Raw genomic sequence first — 18529 nt, 5'->3', positions numbered from 1 at the left:
GATCCCACGTACTGGTGGTTAGGACTTCAACATGCCTTTTTTGGAGACACAATTCAACCCATAACAACCAGTAATAGCAGCTCTTCTGTAAATATGTTTCAAGCATGCCGATTCCCCATCTCTGCCTCCTGTCTTTCCAGCGCATTCTCTCTAGTCCCTTGAATGCCAGTTCTCCTACCCCTGTAGATGGTAGATGGATCCTTCTACCTTTTCACAGCTCCTCATCCATTTCATGGTCTTCCCTTCTTACCCAGCTTAAATTTCATGCTCTGGCATTATAGTCACTCTCTTGCATACACTCAACTTTCATGTCCCCTCCATCTTCATCATATTTTCTCAGCAAAACCCCAAGTCTAGTTACTTCCACTGACTCCCCTCCCAACCCCCAAGCTGGAGGACATACCTCCACGCTGCCTGGTCTCACTTTCAGATTAGGACATGCCCTCCAAGAGGCCTGTCATGCTGGTTGGCAGTCCTTTTGGGTTTCGCTGGTCCATTGCCTCTATGCCTCCTAGCCGGCTCCTTCACTCCTTCTCTTCTCTCATCAAACCTCCAGCCCCTTCCTCTGCATGCTTATCTTAGCTGATGACCTTGCTTCTGTCTCACTGAGAAGATAGAAACAACCAGAAGAGGAGAGAGCGACCACAAACTCTCTCCACCCATCTGCCCACCAAAACCCCCCAAAAAACCCCATTGCTGTCGAGTCGATTTTGACTCATAGCAACTGTATAGGACAGAGTAGAACTGCCCCACAGAGTTTCCAAGGAGCGCCTGGCGGATTCGAACTGCTGATCGTTTGTTTAGCAGCCGTAGCACTTAACCACTATGCCATCAGGGTTTCCATTTGCCCACATATGTACCATATATTTGGCCTTCCCTATTGTGTCTATAGGTGTGCCATCTCTGCTTCTAGCTGATTCTAGTCCCTCTACCCTGGGCCCTCCCCTCTCATCCACTCCAGGACAACAGTGCGGCAATTCTTTCCCCTGCTTAATAATTCTTCCACCTCTACTGGATCTTTCTATCACTGTATAAATGTGCTTCTTTTTTTTTTTTTCCTATCTTTAAAAAAAGGCTCTTTCTCGACTCTACTTCCCCGTCTAGGCAGTGCCACATTTCTCTTCTCTTTACAGCAAAACTTGAAAGACCTTCCTGTATTCAACTGTCTTCAATTCCTCCCTTATTCTCTCTCTTAGAACTGTTTAAAAAATAGTGGATATAACACATACAAAAATGTGCGTCCAGCTCAATGATGTATCACAAACCACTCTATAACCACCACCCATGTCAAGAAGTGGAATATTGCAGCATTCCAGAAGCCCCCTACCCCCAGCCCTGAGAAAGGTAACCACTAATGGACTTTTATACTAATCAATTTTGCTTCTTTGCTCAACATTTTGCTTGTGAGATGCTACCCAAGTATTTTCAATCACCTCATATGCACGCAAAAGCTGGACAATGACTAAGGAAGAGCGAAGAAGAATTGACACCTTTGAATTACGGTGTTGGTGAAGAATAGTGAATATACCATGGACTGCCAGAAGAAGGAACAAATCTGTCTTGGAAGTACAGCCAGAATGCTCCTTAGAAAGGAGGCTGGTGAGGCTTTGTCTAACATACTTTGGATGTGTTATCAGGAGGGACCAGTTCTTGCAGAAGGACATCATGCTCGGTAAAGTAGGGAGTCAGCAAAAAAGAGGAAGACCTTCAAGGAGATGGATTAACACAGTGGCTGCAACAATGGGCTCAAACATAGCAACGATTGTGAAGATGGCACAGGACCGAACTGTGTTTTATTCCCTTGTACCCAGGGCCACTATGAGTTGGAACCAACCCGACGGCATCTGACAGCAAGAAGTATCTATTTCTATATATCTATCTCAGTGGAAACCCTGGTGGCATAGTGGTTAAGTGCTGTGGCTGCTAACCAAAAGATCAGCAGTTCGAACCCACCAGGTGGTCCTTGGAAACTCTATGGGGCAGTTCTACCCTGCCCTGTAGGGTAACTATGAGTTGGAATCAAGTGGGCAGTGGGTTTGGTTTTTTTTTTGGTTATTATATCTCAGAAGGAAAATGTGGTAAATATATATATAACAAAACATTTGCCACTTCAACATTTTATAGGTATTTTTGCACGTAGCTTCGCCAGCCGTTTTCATTGCGGTAGGCTTCCATTGTGTAACCGTATCACCATTTTACTTATTCTGCTGTTGATGGGCGTTTGGGTAGTTTTCTTGGTGCATCTCTGCGTGCATGCCTGCTCAGCATCTATTTCGAAGTGGCATTGCTAGGCCGTAGGGCACACATACCTTCAACTTTAGCAGATAACACAATCTGTTTTCCCACCAGCCGTGAATGAGATTTCCTGTTACTTCATATCCTCTGATGCTTGGTATTGTCAGTTTTAAACATGTTAGTTATTCTGTTGGGTGTGTAGCAGTAGGTTATTGTGATTTTATTTAGCGCTTGGCCGATTACAAATGAGTTTGAACACCAGTTGGTGTATTTATTAACCATTTGGCTATCCTCTTTAGTGCAGTACCTGCTCAATTCCCTTGACTGCTTAAAAAAAAATAAAGATGTGTATCATTTTCTTATAGAGTTTTAGGAGGGGTGTGTGTGTGTGTGTTCCAGATACAAGCCCTTTCCTTTGTTGGTTTTAGGTGTTGCAGTTGCCACTCACTGCCTTGCCTTTACTCTCTTAGTGGTATCTTTTTTTTTTTAATGATGTCTTTTGATAAATAAAAATTCTTAGATTTTTTTATGATTGATTTTATTAATGATTCGATGTTTATTTTCCCTTTTTAAAAAAATAAATATTCTTACAAATATTCGTTACATGAATTACAGAAAGGTTTGACTTTGCCGGTGTCCTGTCTATGAAGAAACTCACATTTGGCAGCTGTACCAGGCAATGTGGCGTCTTTCATTTTCATGATTGTGGTTCAGAGGGGGACTACGACTTGCTTGCGATTGCGCAGCATGTTAGTGACAGAGCTGATTCGCATTTGGAGCTTGTGACTCCCAGTCCAGTGCTCTCTCCACTGCCCCACCTCATAAGTCAACTTAGAGACTGTCCAGTACGTGCTGTGCACACTGGATGGTTTACAAAAAGGTGTGTGACCTCTGGGTGCTTATAATCTTGTCAGTGAGGTGAGTCATTAATGGAAAAACATGACCACCAGGAAGGAGGGAAAAATAGATGTGGTCAGGAATTCTAAGAGAAAGTTCCCGTATACGAAAGGGCTTCTGTCCATCTCACACACACAGCCTGCGCAGTAATCAGAGAACTGTCTTCTTGGGTTTGCACGCGACTCCTGGAATGTTTCTTCTTTTCTTCAACTGCTCTTCAGACATGCCAAGCTCATCGCTGCTGTGCTCATCACTCCCCAGATCACCACACGCCAGCTCCTACACACCGTTCAGGTCTCAGGTCAACGGTCACTGCCTCGGGAGACCTTTCTTGAACTTCGTATGGAGTTCTTCTATTTAATGAAGTCAGATTTATTAATCTTCTCCATTATGTTGTGCTTTGTTTAAGAAAGTCATTCTGTACCATGAAGTCCTGAGAACGTTCTCCTACACTGTCCTCTAGAAGCTTGATTGTTTTGCCTTTCATCATGAGAGTGACCTTCCACCTGGAACTGAATTAGTATGTATAGTGTCAAGTTGGGGTCAAGCTTCTTTTTCCTTTTTCACATGGAGATCCCATTTTCCCAGGCCTTTTTATTGAAAACTGTCCTTTCCCGATGTTCTAGAGTGCCACTGTGGTCGTAAATCAGGCGTCCCACTAGGTATGGGTCTGTTTCTGAAACCTCTTCTAGTTTCCATTTCTTGCACAAATGCTATGCTGTCTTAATTAGTGTGATTTTACAATAAATTTTGATATCTAGTACAGCAAACTCTCCCACCGTCTTCTTCAAGATTCTTTTGGCTATTCTTAGCCCTTTACATTTTTACCAGAAAAAAGTTCCACGGACCCTCAAAACAAACAAAACCCTTTTAGAATTGTTACTGGAATTATGCTGGTTCTGTAGAGCAGTTTGGTGAGAATTTACAACTTTGTATTCCCAGTCCATAAATATGGAATGCTCACTCCCTCCCCCCATTTATTTAGGTTTTCTTTAATTTCTTTCGATAATACTTTGTAGCTCTCTGCATAGAAGTTTTAGGCATATTTTGTTAGATTTATTCTTAGGGGTGTGAAACTTTTTGATGTTATTGTAAATGGTGTTTATTAAAATTTTCTTTTCTAACTCTTGCTGTATATAGCAATGTGATTGATTTTTGTGTATTCACCTTGTGTTCAACAACCTTGCTAAACTCATTTATTAGTTCTAATAATTTATCTGTAGGCCTTTTTGGGATTTTGTAAAAACACAATCCTATCATCTGTCCATAGTGACAATTTTAATTCTTCCTTTCCGATCCTTATACTGTTTATTGATTTTTCTTGCCTTACCTCTGGCAAGAATGGCCAGTAAAATGTTGAGGCAGGCATCATTATCTCATTACTGATCTCAAAGGGGAAAGCTTCACCATCTTACCATTAAGTATAGTTTTTGCTCTAGGTTTTTAAAATTATATTAAGAAAAAAGAACCTTTTTATTTCTAGTTTTCTAAGAGTTTCCTTTTTTTTTTTTTAAATTGTGGTAAAATACATACAACATGAAATTGATCATTTTAACCATTTTCAAGTGTCCAATCCAGTGGCATGAATCATACAATGTTGTGCAACCACCATCATTATTTGTTTCCAAAGCTTTCTCATCACCCCAAACAGAAACTCTGTATCCCTTACGTAATAACTCCCTATTCGCCCCCTCCCCAGCCCATGGTAACCACTAGCCTGCTTCCTGTCTCTACGCCTTTGCCTGTTTTGAGTATTTCATATAAATGGGATCACAGACTCTTTGTCCTTTTGTGTCTGGCTTCTTTCACTCGGCATGTTGTTTTCAAGGTTCATCCATGTTTTAGTATCAGGATGTCATTTCTCTTTATGACTGGATAATATTCCATTGTGTATATATGCCACGTTTTGTTGATTCATTCATCTGTTGATGGATGCTTGTATTGTTTCTACCCTTTGGCTCTTGTGAGTAATGCTGCAACGAACATTGGTGTGCTGTGCAAGGAGTACCTCTTTATATCCCTGCTTTTGATTATTTTTTAATTCATGAATGAGTCCTGTATATTATCAAGTGCTTATGCTGAAACAATTGAGAGCTACATCTACATCCAATTGTTTGTTAGTTTCTCCTTTATTCTGTTAATGTGGTGAATTATATTGATTGATTTTCAAATGTTAAACTAGCCATATATTCCTGGACTAAATCCCCCTTTGTCATATCGTATCTTTTTTATATATTGCTGGATTAAATCAAATATTTTGTTTAGACCATTGGCATCTATGTTTATAAGATATGTTGGCCTGTAGTTTTTTCTTTCTTTCTTTCTTTTTCTTTAATATTCTTGTCAGGTTTTGGTATCGGGTTTATGCTGGCCTCATGAAAAGAACTGAGAACTATTCTGTCTTTCTCCTATTTTCTGAAAATTGTTTAAGATCGGTAGGTTTTCTTTAATTTCTTCTGAAACTGATTTGTTTGTTCTTTTGGCAGTGCATGGTATAGTCAATATTGTTCGCCATCACCACAGTTCAAATGCATCAATTTTTCCTCTGTTTTCCGTTTTTATTTTCCAACTCTTACATGCATATGAGACGACTAAAAACACTGTGGCTTGCGTCAGATGCACCTTAGTCATAAAAGTGACCTCTTTGCTTTTTAAAACTGTAAAGAGGTCTTTTGCAGCAGATTTGCCCAGTGCAATATGTCCTTTCATTTCTTGACTGCTGCTTCCATGGATGTTGATTGTTGATCCAAGTAGAACGAAATCATTGACAACTTCAGTTTTTCTCCATTTATCACGATGTTGTTTATCTGTTCAGTTGTGAAGATTTTTGTTCACATTCAGGTGTAATCCATGCTGAAGTTTGTAGTCTTTGACCTTCCTTCACAAGACGGTGTGGAACGAGGGATATAATTGCTCCTATCAGATGTGAGTGGGTATCAGATGGCTCTTCCGAAAGCAAAGAATACCAGAAACATGTTTATCTGTGTTTTATCAACTACATGAAGGCATTCGACTGTGTGGATCGTAACAGATCATGGATAATGTTGCGAAGAACGGGAAGTTCAGAAAACTAAATTGTGCTCATGTAGAACCTGCACATGGATCAGGAGGCAGTTGTTTGAACAGAGCAGGGGGATACTGCATGGTCTAAAATTGGAAAAGGTATGCATCAGGGTTGTAGCCTTTCACCTTACTTATTCAGTCTGTATGCTGAACAAATAATCCGAGAAGTCGGACTATACAAAGAAGAACACAGCATCAGGACTGGAGGAAAACTCAGTAACAACCTGTGGTATACAGATGATACAACCTTGCTTGCCAAAAGAGTTTTAGGACACTTTTTAACTCTCTTTGTCCTCCTCCAGCTTCTATGCCATGTTGTGGGTTTTTTACTCTATTTTTTGTTTTAAACCCGACAAGACATTACATAATCAATATTCCTTTAGATTCTCCCACATATTTACCATTTTCTTGGTGCTTCATTCTTTTCTGCCCAAAGTATTCATTTATGTTTCTTTTTGTGTAGGTCTGCTAATGACAGTCTCTGATTTTGTCTGTTTGTTTTTGTAAAGAAAACTTTAAATTTCAAGTTCATTCTTAAAGTTTTTGTTTTTTGGTCTGGAATTCTCCTTGGCAGTTATTTTCTTCTCTCTAATAAAAAAAGACAGTGGAATAAGGATGGTATTCCATTGTCTCTAGCTTCCACAGTTGAGAAGCCAGTTGTCTAATGATTGCTCCCTTGAAAATAACTGTTTTTCCTCTGCTATTTTCAAATATTTTCTCTTTACATTTTGTTTTCAGCAGTTATATGATGCGTACATCAGTTATTGCTGTACTATTATGTGTTGAACAATATGTATCATTATCAGTTATTGCCGTGTATCAAACGACTCCAAAATTTAGTGGCTTAAAACAAGAATCATTTATTTAGCCTGCAAATCTGCAGTTTGACCAGAGCTCAGTGGGAAGGGCCCAGTTCTATTCCACATGACATCAGCTGGGTGGCTTGACTGCAGGATCCACTTCTGCACATGGCTGGAGTTCATCAGGGCCAAGGGTCCAGGGCCAAAATCTTCTCTGTGGGTTGCTTCAGCTTCCCCATGACACAGTGGCTGTGTCCCAAGAGAAAGAAAGTAGAAGCTTCCACTGTCTTAAGGCCTTACTCTGGAAACTGAGACTGTGTCACTTCTACCATATATATATATACATACACATACACACATATATATAATGCTTTAGGTGAAACTTTACAGAGCATATTAGTTTCTCACTCAACAATTTATACACAAATTTTTTTGTGGCATTGGTTGCAGTCCCCACGATGTGTCAACATTCTCCCTTTCCACACCCCAATTCCCCGTTTCCATCTGTCCATTATTTCTATCCTTTCCTGCCTTATTGTCATTGCTTTTGGGCAGGTGTTGCCCATTTGGTTTCATATAAATGACTGAACTAAGAAAGCACATTTCTCACTGATGTTATTGTTTGTTTTATAGACCTGTCTAATCTTTGGCTGAAGGGTGAACTTTGGAAGTGGCTTCAGCTCTGTGTTAAAAGGGTGTCCAGGGTACCATATTCTATTGGTAAAGCAGTTACAGAGCCAGCTTAAATGGGAAAGAGACATAGATTCCCATCACTCAGTGGGAGGAGTGCCAAAGAATTTTCCAACCATGTTTCAAAACAGCCACAAGGGGCCTAGGTGTGGGTTTCTCCTCTTTTTTTAGGGGGTTGGAATGGAGAGATTCATAGGGTATCTTAAATCATAATAATGTTTTTAATGAATTTGGAAAAGTTTCCAGACATTAATTTCAAATGTGGCTTATATCTAATTCTTTTTCTCGTCTGCTTCTAAGGGTCCACTTATATGTATGTTAGATCTTTTCATTATATATCCTACGTCTCGTATCTTCTTTCCTGTATTTTCCATTCTTTTGTTTTACCATTATTATTACTTTTACTCTTTTCTGACCTATCTTTCTGTTTACTCTTCCTGTTTTGTTTCAGCTTTATCCAGTCTGCTATTATACCTAGCCATCTAGTTCTTAATTTTGTCAATTGTGTTTTTTTAATTCTGTAATTTCCATTTAATTCCTTTTTTTAAAAAGAGCCTAAAGTTCTCTGTCAAAATTCTGAATCTTCTATTTTAGCTTCATGAATATTATCATAGTTATTGTAAGATCTGTGTTAGTTAACTTCAGTACATGCAGCCACCCCCCAGAGATCTGTTTCTGTTGGTTTTCTTTCATGTTGTCTTATCTCCTTAGTGCCTGGTTAGTTTCGGTTCTGTGGTGGATACTGTTCTTGCAGAAATGCTTGTAGAAATAATTTGATACTTAGTTTGATGTTTCCTTATCCTGAGAGGATTTGTGTTTTCTTCTCCCAGGTAGCTGGGAACAGTCAGAATAACTTTTGTCTAGTTTCTGGAACTGAAATTATTTGAGGTTCAGCTGTAGTGGCTATGAGAGTCTGTCTACTTATCATTCACACTTATTCCTAAGGTGTAGTCCTTCTGGGTCTCAACCCAAATTAAGGGTTTATAGCTTTCTCCTTGGCAGACCCCTGGACTCCAACTCTTGTCCCTGAGCTTCGTGAAGCTGTTAACGGTGCTACTGCTCCCTCCAGCCTCTCAGGGAACAAAATACCTAATGCTAGGCTCAGTTTCTTGAGTTTCCCTCATTCCTTAATTCCAGCCTGGTGATTTGTCACAGTCTTATTAGATATCTGATGCCTTCAAGCAGATGCTTTTTATATTTGTACAGCATTTTTGATTGTCTCCAGTAGGAGGTCCAGTTCACATTACTGGCTTGCCATTAATGGAAGTGGAAGTCCTAAAAGAGATCCCATTTTCTTTTTGGACTATCCTCCTCAGCATTCAAATACTAATTCAGTTTCCCTCATTAACTTTCACTCTCTTTCTTTGCTCCTCTCTGCTGCAAAACTCCTCAGAAACATTGTCTGTACTTGCTGTTTCCAATTTCTCACTTCTTTTTTTTTTAGTTGTGCTTTAGGTGAAAGTTTACAGAGCAAATTAGTTTCTAGTTCAAAAATTTATACACAAATTGTTTTGCAACATTGGTTACAATTTCTGCAATGTGTCAGCGCTCTCCCTGTTTCTACTTGGATTCCCTGTTTCCATTCATCCAGTTTTCCTGTCCTGTCCTGCCTTCTCATCTTCGCTTTTGGGCAGGTGCTGCCCATTTGGTCTCATATACTTGATTGGACTAAGAAGCACATTCCTCACATGTGCTATTGTTCATTTTGTAGATCTGTCTAATCTTTGGCTGAAGGGTAAACTTTGGGAGTGTCTTCAGTTCTAGGGTCAGAAGGGTGTTCATGGGCCATAGTCTCAGGGGTTCCTCCAGTCTCTGTCAGACCAGTAAGTCTGGTCTTTTTTTTTTTTCTAATTTGTTCTACATTTTTCTCCTATTCTGTCCGGGACCCTCTTTTGTGATCCCTACTAGAGCCATCAGTGGTGGTAGCTGGGAACCATCTAGGTTTTCTGGGCTCAGGCTGGTGGAGGTTGTGGTACATGTGGTCCATTAATCCTTTGGACTAATATTTCCTTGTGTCTTTGGTTTTCCTCATTCTCCTTTGCTCTGGACAGGATGGGACCAATAGATGTATCTTAGATGGTCTTGTGCTTTCTTAAACCCACTCTAATCAGGCTTTTGTTCCCTCTATTCCACCTCAAGACCTCTTGTCAGGGTCACTGATGATCTCAGTGATGCTAAATCCAGCGATGGTCTGTTTTTGATTGTCATTATATTTGACATATGAGTAACTTTTCATGTGGAACACTCCAATGTTAAGAGATTGGCGAGTGAACAAAAACCAGCCAAGGAGATTGAGAAATGGCTTCTTTCCAAATCCTCCTTCCCTACTGTATTTTTCTTTCTCTAGCACTTATTACCTCAGTCTACTTAATGTACTCTCTTATTTTGCGTTTTTTCACCTTTCTGTTGATCTCCCCCACAGGGACGTAGACTGTAAGAGGGCAGGGCATTTTGTTTGTTTTGTCCGCTGATTTACGCCTCCATTTAGAATAGTGTCAGGCACAGGTCAAGCATTCAACAGATACTTGTTGAGCAATTGCACTTCCTGGTCTGGAAGAAGCAGACAGTCCTGTTGAACCAATACTCTCGGGGCACTGCCTCTTCTACTCAGGCTGGTTACTGGCCTTGTCAAGGTTATAGGACAAACCTTCTGGTATGTTGAAAGCCCTGGTCAGAACTTCAAGTAACCATCTAGTTGTTACTGTCCCAAGTGTTAGGGTTTTTGAAGTGCTCTTACATTGTCATCTCATCTGGCCCTCACAGTAACTCTCTGGGGTAGGAAGGACAGGTGCAATTAGCCTTGCTTTCCAAACAAGACTCAGAGAAGTAAGGACTTTCCCCAAGGTCACACAGCAATGTAAATGCAGAACTTGGACTCAAATCCAACCGTTTAAAAATGATTATAAAAAATAATATATTTTTCTTCTGATTATAAAAAATAATATATATAGATTCAATGTAGAAAATTTAGAAGCTACAGGGATGGGTTTAAATTTGAAGAGCACTTAAATTATTTATTATGCTGCCAGGCACATTTTGATGTATTTCTTTTCAGTCTTTTTCTGCACTTTTTTTTTTTTGATACAGTTTAGGTCACACTGAATCACATATAATTTGTATCCTTTTTAAACTTAATATTACAAAATAAACATTTCCCCATTCTTTTAACATATTAACAGCTACATCAAATTCCATCACATGGATACACCGCAGTTTGTTTCACATTCTATGGTTGGACGTTTAGTATGAACTACACTCTTTTAGTTCTTACCGTATGCTAGGGAAAAAGGGCGCTGGTGGTACGCTTGGCTGCTCATCGAAAGATTGGTGGTCCAAACCCACCCAGTGGCTCCACGGGAGAAAGACCTGGAGATCTGCTTCCTTAAAGATTCCTAAACCCATTTCCATCTAGTGGATTCTGACTCATAGTGACCTTTATAGGACAGAGTAGAGCTGCCTCCTAGGCTTTCCGAAGCTGTAGTCTTTACAGAGACAGACCGCCACATCTTCCTCCGGTGGAGCAGCTGGTAGGTTTGAACCACTGACAGTTGGGTTAGCAGCGGAGCACTTGACCACTGTGCCACCAGGGCTCCTTCTCTGTAAAGATTACAGTCTTGGAAACCCTATGGGGCAGTTCTACTCTGTCACGTGGGATTGCAAGCGTCGAAAACAACCTGTTGGCACCCAACAACAACATATCAACATATGCCAGGGGTCAAGCATATGCTGGAGCTCTCAGATGTGATAGTTCAATTAGTGAATAAGGTAAGGCTTTGAGGAAATATAAAAGCACCACATAATGATACAAAAAAGAAAAGAAAGGAAAGGAACCGTTTTCAAGTCAAAAGGAAGTCCAGACTCCTGAGGATGCAGGTGTATGTATGGATGTGTACGTGAGGGAGGGGGACAACCTGAAGCAGGTAGCAGCCTGCTCATTGGGCCCCAGGCTTCAGGGTCCTGCCTGCCTCACTTCTGCCGCTTCCTCCTCCATCCTGGCTCCACAGGCTCTTCCAGCTGGAGGTGGAGGCCGACGCCCTGGTGAACTTCCAGCAGTACTCTTCCCAGCTGCTGCCCTTCTACGAGAGCTCGCCCCAGGTCCTGAACGTAGAGGTCCTGCAGCATCTGACTGACCTCATCCGCAACCACCCCAGCTGGTCGGCGGCCCACTTGGCGGTGGAATTGGGGATCCGGGAGTGTTTCCGCCACAGCCGCATCATCAGGTGGGCGGGGGACCTTGCTGGGTGGGCAGGGGACGGGACCATTTGGACACTGTGTGTGAGCCTGTATGTGCAGATGGGTAGAGCTGTGGGGAATCTCTCTGTCCTGCCTCAGTTCCCCTCAGTCAACCCAAAGGTTGCCCAGATAGTCTGATTTAAAAAGGAGCAGCATGGCCCCCAGGTTCAAATATAAGAATGCTGAATAAAGTCAGAAGGAGGAATGTAACATTTCTGAGAACTGACCCAGGTTCAGGCTGTTTCACACCCACCGGGAAATTTAATCCTCACAACACCCTCCTGAAGCATCATTGTCTGAAGAGGGGCCGTGTGACCTGTGCAAGTTCCCTCAGCAGAGAGGCCTGAAAAGAGCTTCGCATCCTTAGTGTCTCCTCCCAAAGATCCGGTTGCCTTTCTAGAAGCTGGATCACCTGCTTTCATACCTTCATTCAGTCAACAGATGCATCCAGGTGCCCCCTGACAAGGGCACTGAGCTGGGTGCTTCCACAGGGCCCCAGCTGGCCATCTTGCCCTGAGGTAACCACACGTCTGCTTCTCTGCTCCAAACAGCTCAGTTCCGGCTCCCAGGCCAAAGCTCAGAAATCCTCGTTAAACTTAACAATTTGCAGTACCTTGAAGTATTTAATCTCTGTGGACAGTTGTCTTCTTAATCTTGAATGGAAAATTCTATCCATTCACTAGGGCAGACATGGCAGGTATGATTTTTCTTTTTTCTAGATAAGGATAGCGGAGGCCTGAGAGATTAAATGACTTGCCCGATGTTAGTGAGGTTTCAGCTTTCTGTGACCCTTTCTGTGTCATCCCGCTGCCCTCTTCACGCTGGTGTGGCCCTGGGGCACATCTCTCATGCAGGAACAAATCGGATACAAATCACATCAAGTGCAAATAAATTCCGAATCCACCCTGAGTTTCAGTGCCAGCTTGAGCACCACATGCATGTCCCATCTCCCTAGCCTGCTTCCCCGCTTCTGTACTCGGGTGGCTCAGCGCCCCTTCCTACCTGGCACCTGACCTGCTCGTCTCCCCGGCCTCTGCAGCTGTGCCAACAGCACCGAGGATGAGGAAGGCTGCACACCCCTGCACCTGGCCTGCCGCAAGGGTGACGGGGAGACACTGGTGGAGCTGGTGCAGTACTGCCACGCCCAGATGGACGTCACCGACAAAAGCGGAGAGACCGCCTTCCACTACGCTGTCCAGGGTGACAACCCCCAGGTGCTGCAGGTGAGTAGCGATAGAGGGGCAGGACCCCCTGTGCCGGCAACACCTCACTAAGCCGACGGTTCTCTTTGGGCCCCTGGGCTCAGGTGTCACCCCCGGGCCTTTCACTGCCCCCCTTTGGTCCTTCAGTCCTAAGCGTCTTCCTCTGTTCCTCCCTCCCCACACTTATGGAGGACACACATCCTCGGTCACTTTGCTTTGACAACCCTGGGGAAGTCATCAGCCCAGCAAAATAAACTCAAGGCCCAATTCCAGTCAATCCATGTAGTTCAGCTTTTCCCAGGCACCCACTGTGTGCCAGACCCTTGGGCTGGGCACATTCATTTCAGCCCCTGCCTAGAGAAGGTTCTGGTCCAGGGGCACCCAAGCTTAACTTTTTACAGGAACTCAAAACAAATCTCCTACCAGCTCCTTAGGCATTTACACCAGTGGCTCTCCTTCTGCTAATTTTTTTATTATCTGGGCAGAAGGATGAACTGGGGATAGAAATGTGTGGGTGAGTATAAGTGATGTTAAGGAAAGACTATATATATAAATACCCGTTGCTGTCTAGTCAATTGCATCTCATATCGACCCTACAGGACGGAGTAGAACTGCCCCACTGGGTTTCCAAGGAGTGGCTGGTGAATTCCAACTGCTGACCTTTAGGCTAGCAGCCGTAGCTGTTAACTACTGCACCACCAGGGCCCCTACTTTATATGTATTAGGTTGAAAGGAAAAGGCAGAGTATTGGATGGTGTTTTATGGCCTAGGATTAGAAGATTCTTCTAAAGGTTATAGCCCTCTCTCTGCCTTGGGATCTGAATGGAGCTACATTATCCCAGAATGTGTGGATGTATATCATGTGATTAGCACTCTCAGGGAAGGGAATGCTGCCCCTGCACTGAGAGCCCACCCACTGCTCAGCACAGCATCCCATGCATCCCAGTCTCGATGCTGGGGTGTATCCACACACCTGACCAAGAGCCACGTACAACCCTAGCTGTCCTTCATCCAGGCTGGCCTCATGCCTGGCACTGTGCTGAGCACTGTGTGTGTTTTAGTTTAGTTAATTCTCAAAATACCCTCTGAGGGGTGGGGGGGTCATTGTCTCCTCCCTCGCCGAAGACCCTGAGGTTCAGCAAGTCCAGAACGGTACCCAGGGAGGGCTGCAGAGCTGTGAGTTAGGGGGACTGGTCCTTGCACCCAGGCCTCAACGTCAGCACCTGTGAGGTGATCCTATGGTCACGAGGGTGCCCAGTGGTCAAGTCTGCCTCAGGGAGACAGCATTCAGCCCAAGGCGAGGAAACAGAACCCTTCCAGCTCTTTATTTAATACTGGTATTTTTTAATCAAAGACAGTAATATATTCACTTAGAAAAAAATTCAAACAGAACAGAAGGCTGTACAATGAATTGTGAGTATCGCTCCCACCCAGACCCCAGTGTCCATCCCTAGATACAACCACCTTTTCAAGGTTCTCGTGTGCTGATGCAGAAATGTTTTGGATAAAGCACAGTCATGCCAGACCAGCCCCCAGCCCACCCTGGTGCAGTCAGTGTCCTGTCTTTCTCCAGAGCCTCCTTTCTCTGTTGCTGCTCTCTAAGTTCTTATCAATGTCCTCATGAAGCCCAACTTCCCTCCCTCATTTGTCCCAGAGAGAGACTGCCACGGTGGGTGTTAGGGGAGGGATGTGCAGGGCCTCCTCTGTGTGTGGGCTCCAGCCCGCCTCCACGTACCACTGTCAGCTCCTAGGCAAGGGCGCATCGGCCGGCCTGAACCACGTCAACAACCAAGGGCTGACCCCGCTGCACCTGGCCTGCCAGATGGGGAAGCAGGAGATGGTGCGCGTGCTGCTTCTCTGCAATGCCCGATGCAACGTCATGGGGCCTGGCGGCTACCCCATCCACACCGCCATGAAGTTCTCCCAGAAGGGGTAAGTCGTCACCCCGAGGTGAGCGGGGCCCTTACAGAGTGTGGGACCCCCCACGTCAGAACAGAGGTTCCAGGTCCCCCAGCTTCATTGCTATGTATTGGGAGCTGGCCTGGCACAAAGAAGGAGCGCATGATAAATGTGTAGGCATGTGCATCTCAGTTGCAAGAAATAGAACAGTTTCAGTTTTCTGGTTGTTGCTGTTAGGTGTCGTCGAGTCAGTTCGGACTCACAGTGACCCTACGTACAACAGAACAAAACGCTGCCTGGGCCTGTGCCAGGCTCACAATTGTTGCTATGCTTGAGCCCATTGTTGCAGCCACTGTGTCAATCCATCTTGTTGAGGGTTTTCCTCTTTTTTGCTGACCCTCTACTAACCATGATGTCCTTCTCCAGGGACTGATCCCTCCTGATAACATATCCAAAGTACATGAGATGAAGTCTTGCCATCCTCCCTTCCAAGGAGCATTCTGGCCGTACTTCTTCCAAGACAGATTTGTTCATCCTTCTGGCAGTCCGTGGTATAGTCAATATTCTTCACCAACACCAGAAGTCAAAGGCGTCAATTCTTCTTCAGTCTTCCTTAGTCATTGCCCAGCTCTTTTGTGCATAGGAAGCAATTGAAAAGACCATGGCTTGGGTCAGGCACAACTTAGTCCTCAAAGTGACATTTTTGCTTTTTTAACCATTTAAAGAGGTCTTTTGCAGAAGATTTGTCCAATGCAATACATTATTTGATTTCTTGGCTGCTGCTTCCATGGGCGTTGATTGTGGATCCAAGTAAAATGAAATTCTTGACAACTTAAAAAAAAATTTTTTTTTATGTTATTTATCATTTATCATGATGTTGCTTATTGGTCCATTTGTGAGGATTTTTGTTTTCTTTATGTTGAGGTGTAATCTGTAGTGAAGGCTGTGGTCTCTGATCTTTATCAGTAAGTGTTTCAAGTCGTCTTCACTTTCAGCAAGCAAGGTTGTGTCATCTTAATATTGCAGGGTTTTTTTTGTTTTGTTTTGTTTAATATTTTATTGTGTTTTTGGTGAAAGTTTACACAGGAAATTAGGTTCTCATTTAACAAGTTCTGTATGTATTGTTAAGTGACGTTGGTTACATTTTTCATAATATATCAGCATTCTCGTTACTTCCATTCTGGTTGTTCTCTTTCCCTTAATCTAGCTTCCCTGTCCCCCTTACCTTCTCATCTTTGATCTAGGGAAACTGTTTAGCATTTGATTTCATTTAGATGATTATTCAGACGAGTACAGTACTCACAAGTGAGATTATTTATTTTATAGGCCAGTCTGTCATTTCACTGAAATGTGACCTCTGGGAGTTGTTTGAGCTCCCAATTTAAAGTGTATCCCAGAGTGATAATCTTGATGGTTCATCTAGTCTCTACTGGTCCAATAAGTCTGACCTTCTTTTAGGAATTTGAGTTTTTTTTCTTTTAGGAATTTGAGTTTTGTTCTACATTTTTCTCCCATTCTACCTGGAACCGTCTACTGAGTGCCTGATTAGAATGGTTGATAGTGGTAGCCAGGCACCATCTAATTCTTCTGGTCTCCAGGTAGGTGAAGCCATTGTTTGTGTAGACTGGTTGTTTCTGTAGACTAGTTTCTTCTTTTCATCTTTGGTTTCCGTCTTTCTTTTTTGCTCCAGATGAGTAGAGACCAGTCGTTGTATCTTAGATGGCTGCTCACAAGCTTTTAAGACCCCAGATGCTACTTACCCAGTTAGGATGTAGAACATTGTCTTTACGGACTATATTGATGCCAGTTGACCAAGTTGCATACTGCGGGTTGTTAGTGAGTCTTCCCCCAATCCTGATGCCACATTCTTCTCTGTATAATCCAGCTTCTCGGATTATTTGCTCTGCATGCAGATTGAATAAGTATGGTGAAAGGATACAACCCTGATGTGCACGTTTCCTGATTTTAAATCATACTTTTCTGAAATACGAGGTAATTTCTGACCACAAGCTTCCCTCTACCAAACTGGAGAAAAGCAATCTTATTCCTCCCTGGGTCCTCCTTTCCACTCCCCTAGCTGGCGCTCCAGGTCTGGAGTCTCAGGCAACCCCAAGGCTTGGAGGGGACCAGTGGACCTGGATCCCCTTCCACCCAAGGCCACCATCCTGATCTGAACAGCTCCTTCATGGCAGTGGGGCACTGTGTCGTCTGTGCCCAGCTCAAAGTGGAGGAGTGCTTGGCAAGGTGCCCTGGGGCCCGGCTGCCTAGATGCTTCCTTCCTGTCCTGACTGGTGGCCCTGCTGGGAGGCAAATGCCATGCCCCTGGTTTGGGGAGCGCGAGAACATTCTTGAGGAACCCCGGTGGCACAACGGTTAAGCACTTGGCTGCTAACAGTAAGGTTGGCGGTTCAGACTCACTCAGTGGCTGTACCAGAGAAAGACCTGGTCATCTGCTTCGGTAAAGATTATCGCCAAGAAAACCCCATGGGGCAGTTCTTCTCTGTCACATGGGGTTGCTGTGAATCAGAATCAACCCGATGGCCTCCAACAACAACAGAGAATTCTTTCGTTTCTATCCTTCTCCCCAGACCTGGGAATCCTTGGTCTCAGGAAAATGCTTTTCTGTGTCTGTGTGTGTGTACGCATGTGTTTGCACATGCACGGAGGTGCACGGGTGTGGTCTGGGTGGGGGAATGAGTAAAAGATGAAAAGAGAGATGAATATCTTAAAATATTATCCAGCAGGGACAATACCCAGAATGAATGAATGAGCCCAGCAGTCAGTCAGCCCTGGACACTGTGGCAAGTGCTGGGCTTACAGAGGTGAATGAAGGACAAGCCATGGTTCAAGCAACTCCATCACCCACACAGCACTGCCATACCGCTACCCTCACAATCATTGTTATGTTCGAGCCCATTGCTGCAGCCACTGTCTATCTTGCCTAGGGTCTTCCTCTCTTTTGCTGACCTTCTACTTTACCAAGTATGATGTCCTTCTCCAGGGACTGGTGCTTCCTGATAACATGTACAAAGTACGTTCTCCATAGCACAATCAAGAGAATTAGAACTTTTAGGATGACTTGACTAAACCATTGGAGAAAACACGGTCTCCTACCCCCAGCAGTCAGGTAGCCTCTGAATGGACACTGAGTGGCCATGATGCTCTCCTTTATCCAAAGAATCACACAACACCCTGCTTGTGCTAGGCTCCAGCCACCTTGAGCTCTACCATCTAGGAGTCTGGTCCTTGCCCAGTGTGCTGTCTCCTCAAGCACCTTCAACCACGTTCCCAATCTGCCCCCACCCAGGCCCTCCTTGTGGGTCGGCGTCTGGCTACACAGAACATCGTCAAATGTGAGACGGTGAGTTGTCTCAGACCTGAGTGTACTCCTGCTACCGTGCTCTGCAGAGGCCCAGGAGGGAGAGTCCTTTACCAGCAGCGTGCCCTAGAGCTGCGTGTTCAGTGTTACTGACCAGTGGTTCTACCACAGCTCTGGGAGCCCCCTCTGCT

General features: G+C 43.8%; 1 protein-coding gene across 12 annotated transcripts in view; it reads left to right on the top strand.

Moving 5' to 3' along the window:
* PLA2G6 (phospholipase A2 group VI) overlaps positions 1 to 18529 on the top strand; it is an 82667-nt gene that overhangs the window by 23178 nt on the left and 40960 nt on the right. For all 12 annotated transcript variants that reach the window (XR_007517402.1, XM_049884425.1, XM_049884424.1 and 9 more), the window contains 3 exons: positions 11690 to 11905; positions 12958 to 13141; positions 14865 to 15052. Coding sequence is in view for 11 of the 12 variants with exons in the window: in XM_049884425.1 (XP_049740382.1) it covers positions 11690 to 11905; positions 12958 to 13141; positions 14865 to 15052 (588 nt within the window). In the remaining variant the exon portion in view is untranslated. The remainder of the gene's footprint in view (positions 1 to 11689; positions 11906 to 12957; positions 13142 to 14864; positions 15053 to 18529) is intronic.

This window comes from Elephas maximus, chromosome 4 (genome assembly GCF_024166365.1).
Source record: "Elephas maximus indicus isolate mEleMax1 chromosome 4, mEleMax1 primary haplotype, whole genome shotgun sequence".
NCBI lineage: Eukaryota > Metazoa > Chordata > Mammalia > Proboscidea > Elephantidae > Elephas > Elephas maximus.
This window is presented reverse-complemented; position numbering and strand designations above follow the sequence as displayed.